This window comes from Pecten maximus, chromosome 1, assembly GCF_902652985.1.
Source record: "Pecten maximus chromosome 1, xPecMax1.1, whole genome shotgun sequence".
Classification (NCBI taxonomy): Eukaryota; Metazoa; Mollusca; class Bivalvia; order Pectinida; family Pectinidae; genus Pecten; species Pecten maximus.
The window spans coordinates 16,194,730-16,206,515 of NC_047015.1; the positions used below are offsets into that span (position 1 = coordinate 16,194,730).

Here is an 11,786-nt window from a genome sequence, read left to right on the forward strand (position 1 = left end):
TAAGATTGGAAATATCCAATCTGTACCCAGAATTGTCGTTCCTTATTGATTTTTGCGCTATTTCTTTATCTATGAAAGTTTCCTTTGAAGTATTTGACATTGAATCTGTAGTTAACTAATTACTGATTTTTGAAATTTAGATTTAAGTCACAATTTCGAGTAATGCTGAGATAAAACCATTTATTTACCTATTTTCGGACTATCGAGACTTTGGACTATCTGGCCTTCAGACTATCAGGCCTTCGGACTATTGGATTTGGACTAAATGACACTCCGAATATAAGGGTGCCGTACTCGCTGGAGTTGAGGACTCGAGGGTACAGCTATCAATGGTACGGTGAAACCGAGTAATCTGTTTCCATGGAATGTCGTCAGTGTTAATGCTCGTTTGTATGATACAGGTGTTGTAGTGACAACACGTGCGCTCCTAGACAAACATCATTGGTAACACCCACTGTATCATCATATGACACTGTATTTCTAGAGAGTATGTATTAAACTACGAAATATAACACGGAAGGGGTAAATACCTGTATAGGAACTATGTAATGGTCGGTGATGCAGACCCACATGTTTTACGGAATAGCCATGTGACACGCCATCACTTTGGACTCAATTGTGAAAACTGTCATACATAAATCTTTGCGAAATGTTAGGACTTCATTCTGCCAGCCTTCGGTATTATCTGAATGTGCTGTGCTTCCTCTTCCGGGAAGGTTATGTTACATAAGAATGGCAGAGACAGGACCAACAGCAACCAGCTACACCTGGCCTGAACTCGGCGTGTTCTGGTAGTCAGTGAATTATAGGGATGGTAAACATATAAACACGTATTTAATGTAAAGTCTTTGTTCGTCGACTATTCCTACAATAGTCAACATGTATATTATGGGAAGAAGTCGGTGCAAAACATGAGATATTGGACACAAACGGAAATGTGTCCATTTGGTTTATCATTCCATAGTTGAATAGCTTCGGTCCTGAATCCAAATATCTATGTTTGATCCGAGAAAAATAACAGTGGGGGACGAAGAACTAAGAACTGCAATGAACCGAGACTTTGTGCGGATGTGGGCAGTGGTTATGGGTTTGTGCGGATGTGGGGTAGTAGTTATGGGTTTATGAGAATGACATTGTGCCGATGAGGGGTAGTTGTTATGGGTTTGTGAGGATGACATTGTGCGGATGAGGGGTAGTAGTTATGGGTTTGTGAGGATGTGGGGTAGTAGTTATGGGTTTATGAGAATGACATTGTGCCGATGAGGGGTAGTTGTTATGGGTTTGTGAGGATGACATTGTGCGGATGAGGGGTAGTAGTTATGGGTTTGTGAGGATGACATTGTGCCGATGAGGGGTAGTTGTTATGGGTTTGTGAGGATGAGGGGTAGTAGTTATGGGTTTGTGAGGATGAGGGGTAGTAGTTATGGGTTTGTGAGGATGAGGGGTAGTAGTTATGGGTTTGTGAGGATGAGGGGTAGTAGTTATGGGTTTGTGAGGATGAGGGGTAGTAGTTATGGGTTTGTGAGGATGAGGGGGTGTAGTTATGGGTTTGTGAGGATGAGGGGTAGTAGTTATGGGTTTGTGAGGATGAGGGGTAGTAGTTATGGGTTTGTGAGGATGGGGGGTAGTAGTTATGGGATTGTGAGGATGGGGGGTAGTAGTTATGGGTTTTTGAGGATTATGGGTAGTCGTTGTTTGGGTTTGTGAGCTCGAGGGTGTCGTTTGGGTTTGTGCGGCTGCGGGGTAGTCGTTCTGGGTTTTGTGCGGCTGAGGGGTCGTCTTCTGGGTTTGTGCGGCATGGGGGTAGTCGTTCTGGGTTGTTGCGGCTGCGGGTCGTCGTTCTGGGTTTTTCTGCGGCTGCGGGTCGTCTTCTGGGTTTGTGCGGCTGCGGGGTCGTCGTTATGGGTTTGTGCGGCTGCGGGGTCGTGTTCTGGTTTTTGTGCGGCTGCGGGGTAGTCGTTCTGGTTTGTGCGCTCCGGGGTCGTGGTTCTTGGTTTCTGCGGCTCCGGGGTCGTCGTTCTGGGTTTGTGCGGCTGCGGGGTCGTCGTTCTGGTTTGTGCGGCTGCGGGGTCGTCGTTCTGGGTTTTGTGCGGCTGCGGGGTCGTCGTTTGGGTTTGTGCGGCATGCGTGGTCGTGTTTTCTGGGTTTGTGCGGCTGCCCTTGTGTACGCTGCGGGGTCGTGCTTCTGGTGTTTGTGCGGTGCGGGGTAGTAGTTATGGGTTTGTGAAGATGACATTGTGCCGATGAGGGGTAGTAGTTATGGGTTTATGACGATGACATTGTGCCGATGAGGGGTAGTGGTTATGGGTTTATGACGATGACATTGTGCGGTTGAGGGGTAGTAGTTATGGGTTTATGAGGATGAGGGGTAGTAGTTATGGTTTTGTGAAGATGACATTGTGTAGATGAGGGGTAGTAGTTATGGGTTTGTGAAGATGACATTGTGTAGATGAGGGGTAGTGGTTATGGGTTTGTGAAGATGACATTGTGTAGATGAGGGGTAGTAGTTATGGGTTTGTGAAGATGACATTGTGTAGATGAGGGGTAGTAGTTATGGGTTTGTGAAGATGACATTGTGTAGATGAGGGGTAGTGGTTATGGGTTTGTGAAGATGACATTGTGTAGATGAGGGGTAGTAGTTATGGGTTTGTGAAGATAACATTGTGTAGATGAGGGATAGTTGTTATGGGTTTGTGAAGATGACATTGTGTAGATGAGGGGTAGTGGTTATGGGTTTGTGAGGATGACATTGTGTATATGAGGGGTAGTAGTTATGGGTTTGTGAGGATGACATTGTGTAGATGAGGGGTAGTGGTTATGGGTTTGTGAAGATGACATTGTGTAGATGAGGGGTAGTGGTTATGGGTTTGTGAGGATGACATTGTGTAGATGAGGGGTAGTGGTTATGGGTTTGTGAAGATGAGGGGTAGTAGTTATGGGTTTGTGAAGATGACATTGTGTAGAAGAGGGGGTAGTAGTTATGGGTTTGTGAAGATGACATTGTGTAGATGAGGGGTAGTGGTTATGGGTTTGTGAAGATGAGGGGTAGTAGTTATGGGTTTGTGAAGATGACATTGTGTAGAAGAGGGGGTAGTAGTTATGGGTTTGTGAAGATGACATTGTGTAGATGGGAGGTAGTAGTTATGGGTTTGTGAGGATGACATTGTGCCGATGAGGGGTAGTGGTTATGGGTTTGTGAAGATGACATTGCGTGGATGAGGGGTAGTAGTTATGGGTTTGTTAAGATGACATTGTGTAGATGAGGGGTAGTTGTTATGGGTTTGTGAGGATGACATTTTGTAGATGAGGGGTAGTGGTTATGGGTTTGTGAAGATGAGGGGTAGTAGTTATGGGTTTGTTAAGATGGCATTGTATAGATATGGGATAGTTGTTATGGGTTTGTTAAGATGGCATTGTGTAGATGAGGGGTAGTTGTTATGGGTTTGTGAAGATGACATTGTGTAGATGGGAGGTAGTAGTTATCGGTTTGTGAAGATAACATTGTGTAGATGAGGGGTAGTAGTTATGGGTTTGTTAAGATGACATTGTGCCGGTGAGGGGTAGTAGTTATGGGTTTGTGAGGATGACATTGTGTAGATGAGGGGTAGTAGTTATGGGTTTGTGAGGATGACATTGTGTAGATGGGAGGTAGTAGTTATGGGTTTGTGAAGATGACATTGTGTAGATGAGGGGTAGTGGTTATGGGTTTGTGAAGATGACATTGTGTAGATGAGGGATAGTTGTTATGGGTTTGTGAAGATGACATTGTGCCGATGAGGGGTAGTGGTTATGGGTATGTGAAGATGACATTGTGTAGATGAGGGATAGTTGTTATGGGTTTGTGAAGATGACATTGTGTAGATGAGGGGTAGTTGTTATGGGTTTGTGAAGATGACATTGTGTAGATGAGGGATAGTTGTTATGGGTTTGTGAAGATGACATTGTGCCGATGAGGGGTAGTGGTTATGGGTATGTGAAGATGACATTGTGTAGATGAGGGATAGTTGTTATGGGTTTGTGAAGATGACATTGTGTAGATGAGGGGTAGTAGTTATGGGTTTGTGAAGATGACATTGTGTAGATGAGGGGTAGTTGTTATAGGTTTGTGAGGATGACATTGTGTAGATGGGAGGTAGTAGTTATGGGTTTGTGAGGATGACATTGTGTAGATGAGGGGTAGTAGTTATGGGTTTGTGAGGATGACATTGTGTAGAAGAGGGGGTAGTAGTTATGGGTTTGTGAAGATGACATTGTGTAGACGAGGGGTAGTAGTTATGGGTTTGTTAAGATGACATTGTGTAGACGAGGGATAGTTGTTATGTGTTTGTTAAGATGACATTGTGTAGATATGGGATAGTTGTTATGTGTTTGTTAAGATGACATTGTGTAGATATGGGGATAGTTGTTATGGGTTTGTGAAGATGACATTGTGTAGAAGAGGGGGTAGTAGTTATGGGTTTTTGAGGATGAGGGGTAGTAGTTATGGGTTTGTGAAGATAACATTGTGTAGATGAGGGATAGTTGTTATGGGTTTGTGAAGATGACATTGTGCCGATGAGGGGTAGTGGTTATGGGTATGTGAAGATGACATTGTGTAGATGAGGGATAGTTGTTATGGGTTTGTTAAGATGACATTGTGTAGATATGGGATAGTTGTTATGGGTTTGTGAAGATGACATTGTGTAGAAGAGGGGGTAGTAGTTATGGGTTTTTGAGGATGAGGGGTAGTAGTTATGGGTTTGTGAAGATAACATTGTGTAGATGAGGGGTAGTGGTTATGGGTTTGTGAAGATGACATTGTGTAGATGAGGGGTAGTGGTTATGGGTTTGTGAGGATGACATTGTGTAGATGAGGGGTAGTAGTTATGGGTTTGTGAGGATGAGGGGTAGTAGTTATGGGTTTGTGAAGATGACATTGTGTAGATGAGGGGTAGTTGTTATGGGTTTGTGAAGATGACATTGTGTAGATATGGGATAGTTGTTATGGGTTTGTGAAGATGACATTGTGTAGACGAGGGATAGTTGTTATGTGTTTGTTAAGATGACATTGTGTAGATATGGGATAGTTGTTATGTGTTTGTTAAGATGACATTGTGTAGATATGGGATAGTTGTTATGGGTTTGTGAAGATGACATTGTGTAGAAGAGGGGGTAGTAGTTATGGGTTTTTGAGGATGAGGGGTAGTAGTTATGGGTTTGTGAAGATAACATTGTGTAGATGAGGGATAGTTGTTATGGGTTTGTGAAGATGACATTGTGCCGATGAGGGGTAGTGGTTATGGGTATGTGAAGATGACATTGTGTAGATGAGGGATAGTTGTTATGGGTTTGTGAAGATGACATTGTGTAGATGAGGGGTAGTAGTTATGGGTTTATGAAGATGACATTGTGTAGATGAGGGGTAGTAGTTATGGGTTTGTGAGGATGACATTGTGTAGATGAGGGGTAGTAGTTATGGGTTTGTGAAGATGACATTGTGTAGATATGGGATAGTTGTTATGGGTTTGTGAAGATGACATTGTGTAGACGAGGGATAGTTGTTATGTGTTTGTTAAGATGACATTGTGTAGATATGGGATAGTTGTTATGGGTTTGTGAAGATGACATTGTGTAGATATGGGATAGTTGTTATGGGTTTGTGAAGATGACATTGTGTAGATATGGGATAGTTGTTATGGGTTGATGAGGATGACATTGTGTAGATGAGGGGTAGTGGTTATGGGTTTGTGAAGATGACATTGTGTAGATGAGGGGTAGTGGTTATGGGTTTGTTAAGATGACATTGTGTAGAAGGGTGTAGTTCTGGGTTTTTAGCGCTGAGGGGTAGTAGTTCTGGGTTTGTTAGGATGACATTGTGTAGATGGGGGTAGTAGTGTTATGGGTTTGTGAAGATGCCTTGTGTGCTGGGGTGTCGTTCTGGGTTTGTTGAAGATGCCCATTGTGTAGATGAGGGGTAGTAGTTATGGGTTTGTGAAGATGACATTGTGTAGATGAGGGGTAGTAGTTATGGGTTTGTTAAGATGACATTGTGTAGATGAGGGGTAGTAGTTATGGGTTTGTGAAGATGACATTGTGTAGATGAGGGGTAGTAGTTATGGGTTTTTGAGGATGAGGGGTAGTAGTTATGGGTTTGTTAAGATGACATTGTGTAGATGAGGGGTAGTAGTTATGGGTTTGTGAGGATGACATTGTGTAGATGAGGGGTACTACGATATATATCCGTATTGGTCCAAATAACATGTGACAGTCGAAAGTAAAACTGACACAAAATCGCTACAAATTCCATTTTGATGGGTGCGTCAGGACCTAGACCTAACCCAAATACTCGATCTTAGATCGTTCTCTCTCCGGGGACAAGACCTGCTATCGACATTTTGTCTTCCACTCTTCCGTTATCCATATGAGAGTTTTAACGAAATAAATGTGAAATGTATCTAACTGCTTCTGTCTGTATTGATGAGGATACACAGTCAACATTTCCGTCCTATGTGTGATGTTAAATTGAAAACGAACCTTTAACAAAACATGTGTCACATTGACTCCATTTTGTTCAGTACGTACACCGACTCATCAATGTACCCAGAAATATACACATCCAAGTAATTAACTATATCCGTCCGACGAGAGTATCGAGAACTGAGATGATCATAGCGAGAATTGACATGATCATAGCGAGAATTGACATGAGCATTACTATGAACTAACATGATCTTAAATGAGAACAAACTAACAATATCATCAGCGAGAACTGACATGATCATTAGTGGGGACTGGCGTGATCATTAGTGGGGACTGGCGTGATCATTAGTGGGGACTGGCGTGATCATTTGTTGGGACCGACATGATCATTGATCATTGGTGAGAACTGACATGAGCATTAGTGAGGACTAAAAGGATCATTAGCGAGAACTGACATTAACACAACGATGACTGACATGACCATCAGTGAGAACTATTATGATCAAACTGATAACTGACATGAATATTTTTGAGAAGTGACATGATCCTCAGCGAGAACTGACTTGATCACGCCGATTTCTGATATGATCATTGGCGAGAAATGACATGATCATAAGTGAAAACTGTCGTGATCATCAGCAAGAACTGACATAATAACAGTGAAAGCTGTCATGATCCTCGGGGGGAAATGACATGATCACACCGATTTGAGAGAGAGAGAGAGAGAGAGAGAGAGAGAGAGAGAGAGAGAGAGAGAGAGAGAGAGAGAGAGAGAGAGAGAGAGAGAGAGAGAGAGGACAGCGGCCAAAGTCGCAGAGGTTATGTAATGTATTTTTAAATATGACAAAAGAAGTAAATAGGAACCTGTCAATCTGTACCGCTAATGTCGTCAATGGCAGTGAACACGTTATAGCGACTCAGCGTTTTTACACGTTATAGCGTCTCAGCGTTTTTACACGTTATAGCGACTCAGCGTTTTTACACGTTATAGCGACTCAGCGTTTTTTCGTATGTTTATGTTTAGTAATATGAAAAATATTGTTTAATTGATTTCTCTTCGTTATTCTTGTACATGAAATGTAATCTGTACGCTTTTTGGTGACATTCAATGGGAAACAACTTTAGTCATTACATCCTATATGTACAATTGAAACACAACCTCTCCTCAAATGGGTCGCATTACTACAGCATATACTCCAACATCCTCATCAATAAAAAAAAGTCTGTCAGGGGCTTCGGTCGAACGCATGAACGGATGATCAGACAAAATGATTGCACTATCCCGTAGACTAAGTCAGCGAGATATATAGTGCTGTAAAAGGGAGATAAGTCCTACAGCTAATGATCGTGTAATGACCAATCTATCGGGAAAATTCTGTGGAAAATGGTGCAGAGTTAGCGAATATGAAGAATCTTTCAGCAAAATGGATCTGATAAAAAATAGAGAATGTATGTACCTCAAAGATAGACCTATCAGCAAAAACGGTAAAGAGATCGGTGTTTTATTGACTAAAGCTCTAATGAGAGGTTTATGCGTCTTTTTAGAAAACATTTGAGGATTAAAAATAACACGGTAAAATTTTACATGAAAGTTTATTCGATTAACCCAGTAAAAAGACTGGGCTTGAGGCAAAATTACGGTGAAATTTTGATAGAAAGTTATTTAATGTAAAACTATAAAAAAAAAACTTTTTCTCGTCGTTGGCAGCTTGACAGGTTAAAAACACGGGAATTCTAACGCCCATCTCCTGATGGTAACTTGGTATGATGTTTCCCCCCCCCCCCCCCCCCCCCCCCCCCAGTAATCCACGAGATAATCTGACCCATCAGACAGTCATTGGCGGCCCTTACACACTACAGACGCAGTATGGGGCAATCATTCAGTCAAGTTTCGGGAAAATGGCCTTTATCATCTTTCTTTAAGCTAAATCTGTAAAGAAAACCATCGCTTTGTTTCGTTTATAGTTAATTCACACGAATATAGATAAAGCTAGATATTTCAAACATTGAAATATTTAAAAAGTAAATAAGAAATGTTTCCTTAAAAATGCAAGATAAACAAATACACGGCAATGTTAACAGTGCTTGGACGATAAACATTGTAAACAAACTCAGACAAAGAGATAACCGGCAAGGCGAACTGAGAGTTTTGATAAAACTTGGTGCTGTAGTAGCAGAATCCAGGGTTCAGGAGAGGAAATGTAAATGTTAGCTTCATGTGAAATAAAATAGAGCAAAGAAAGAAAGAAATGAGGTTAATGTCCGTGTTCGGGAAAAATGGGGGAAAAGATAATGTTGGATATATCAGGCATTGAGAGAGGAGGTTCCATTAGTCAAAAAACAACCACTGACATGGGAGGTTCCATTAGTCAAAAAACAACCACTGACATGGGAGGTTCCATTAGTCAAAAAACAAGAGGCCCATGGGGCCTGTATCGCTCACCTGGTTGGATTTGACCAAATGTCAAAATAATGTTCATGTTCAATTTATTCATACACATACTCTCTAAGGGACTGAAAGACCCTATGGATTATTTTTACAACCTAATTGTGTTTGAAGAAACTAAGTTCCTTAGGGTGGGGAAAGACCCTTGGGCCTCTTAGACTCCGCCCCTCAGGCCCCTGGGTGTTCAGAGTAAAATTTATACAAACTCTGTTCCCCTCCCCCCAAGGATGTTCCTGACCAAATATGGTTCTAATTCATTCATAACTTTATGACTTGTAGCAATTTAAAGACTAATCTCTATTCCCCTATTTGGCCCCGCCCCTCAGGCCCCTGGGGGTTCAGAGTAAAAATTTATACAAACTCTGTTCCCCCTTCTCCCAAGGATGTTCCTGTTCAAATTCATCCATAACTTTATGACTAGTAGCGATTTAAATGGTTAACCCTATTTCCTCTATTTGGCCCCGCCCCTCAGGCCCCTGGGGATTCAGAGTAAAAATTTATACAAACTCTGTTCCCCTTCTCCCAATGATGTTCCTGATCAAATTTGGTTCAAATTCATTCATAACTTTATGACTAGTAGCGATTTAAAGGATTAACCCTATTTCCCCTATTTGGCCCCGCCCCTCAGGCCCCTGAGGGTTCAGAGTAAAAATTCATACAAACTCGGTTCCCCTTCCCCCAAGGATGTTCCTGACCAAATCTAATTAAAATCCATGAAAAATTTTATGACCAGTAGCGATTTAAGGACTAATTTCCATTTCCCATATTTGGCTCCGCCCCTCAGGCCCCTGGGGGTTCAGAGTAAAAATGTATACAAACTCTGTTCCCCTTCTCCCAAGGATGTTTCTGACCAAATTTGGTTCTAATTCATTCATAACTTTATGACTAGCAGTGATTTAAAAGATTAACCCTATTTCCCCTATTTGGCCCGGCCCCTCAGGCCCCTGGGAGTTCAGAGTAAAAATTAATACAAACTCTGTTCACCTTCCCCCAAGGATATTCCTGACCAAATCTAGTTAAAATCCATTAAAAAATTTATGACTAGTAGCGATTTAAAGACTAATATCTATTTCCCCTATTTGGCTCCGCCCTTAGGCCCCTGGGGGTTCAGAGTAAAAATGTATACAAACTCTGTTCCCCTTCTCCCAAGAATGTTACTGACCAAATTTGGTTCAAATTCATTTATAACTTTATGACTAGTAGCGATTTAAAGGATTAACCCTATTTCCCCTATTGGGCCCCACCCCTAAGGCCCCTGGGGGTCAGACCAACCGTTTATACAAAATTGGTTTCCCTTCACCCAAGGATGTTTCAGACCAAATATTGATCAAATCCCTTTATTCCTAGGGAAGAAGAAGGATTTCAAAGAATTTGCTGTATTTTCCCTATTGGGCCCCACCCCTAAGGCCCCTGGGAGGCCGACCCACCGTTTATACAAAATTGGTTCCCCTTCACCCAAGGATGCTTCAGACCAAACATGGATCAAATCCCTTTATTCCTGCAGAAGAAGAAGGATTTTAAAGAATATGCTATATTCCCCTATTGGGCCCCACCCCCCAGGCCCCTGGGGGGCCAGACCCGCCGTTTATACAAAATTGGTTCCCCTTCACCCAAGGATGCTTCAGACCAAATATGAATCAAATCCCTTCATTTCTACAGAAGAAGAAGGATTTTAAAGAATTTGCTATATTTCCCCTATTGGGCCCCACCCCTACGGCCCCTGGGGGGCCAGACCCACCCTTTATACAAAATTGGTTCCCCTTCACCCAAGGATGTTTCAGACCAAATATGGATCAAATCCCTTTATTCCTACAGAAGAAGAAGGATTTCAAAGAATTTGCTATATTTCCCCTATTGGGCCCCGCCCCTCAGGCCCCTAGGAGGCCAGACCCACCGTTTATACAAAATTGGTTCCCCTTCACCCAAGGATGCTTCAGACCAAACATGGATCAAATCCCTTTATTCCTGCAGAAGAAGAAGGATTTTAAAGAATATACAATATTCCCCTATTGGGCCCCACCCCCCAGGCCCCTGGGGGGCCAGACCATCCGTTTATACAAAATTGGTTCCCCTTCACCCAAGGATGCTTCAAACCAAATATGAATCAAATCCCTTCATTTCTACAGAAGAAGGATTTTAAAGAATTTGCTTTATTTCTCCTATCGGGCCCCGCCCCTAAGGCCCCTGGGGGGCCAGACCCACCGTTTATACAAAATTGGTTCCCCTTCACCCAAGGATGTTTCAGACCAAATATGGATCAAATCCCTTTATTCCTACAGAAGAAGAAGGATTTTAAAGAATTTGCTATATTTCCCCTATTGGGTCCCGCCCCTCAGGCCCCTGGGAGGCCAGACCCACCGTTTATACAAAATTGGTTCCCCTTCACCCAAGGATGCTTCAGACCAATTATGGATCAAATCCCTTTATTCCTGCAGAAGAAGAAGGATTTTAAAGAATATGCAATATTCCCCTATTGGGCCCCACCCCCCAGGCCCCTGGGTGGCCAGACCATCCGTTTATACAAAATTGGTTCCCCTTCACCCAAGGATGCTTCAGACCAAATATGAATCAAATCCCTTCATTTCTACAGAAGAAGAAGGATTTTAAAGAATTTGCTATATTTCCCCTATTGGGACCCAACCCCTACGGCCCCTGGGGGGCCAGACCCACCGTTTATAAAAAATTGGTTCCCCTTCACCCAAGGATGTTTCAGACCAAATATGGATCAAATCCCTTCATTCCTACAGAAGAAGAAGGATTTCAAAGAATTTGCTATATTTCCCCTATTGGGCCCCGCCCCTAAGGCCCCTAGGAGGCCAGACCCACCATTTATACAAAATTGGTTCCCCTTCACCCAAGGATGCTTCAGACCAAACATGGA

At 42.6% G+C, this 11,786-nt stretch overlaps 1 protein-coding gene across 1 annotated transcript; it reads right to left on the minus strand.

The window, feature by feature from the left end:
• Nucleotides 1-1,678: 1,678 nt before the first annotated feature.
• LOC117330759 (extensin-like) lies at nucleotides 1,679-2,236 on the minus strand. The gene has a single exon (XM_033889273.1). It carries the CDS (start codon nucleotides 2,234-2,236, stop codon nucleotides 1,679-1,681), a length of 558 nt encoding a protein of 185 aa, XP_033745164.1.
• Nucleotides 2,237-11,786: the final 9,550 nt, after the last annotated feature.

Excerpts from the sequence above, each read along its gene's own strand:
- LOC117330759 (XM_033889273.1), bottom strand. The coding sequence starts at position 2,236 with ATGTCATCTTCACAAACCCATAACTACTACCCCGCACCGCACAAACAC.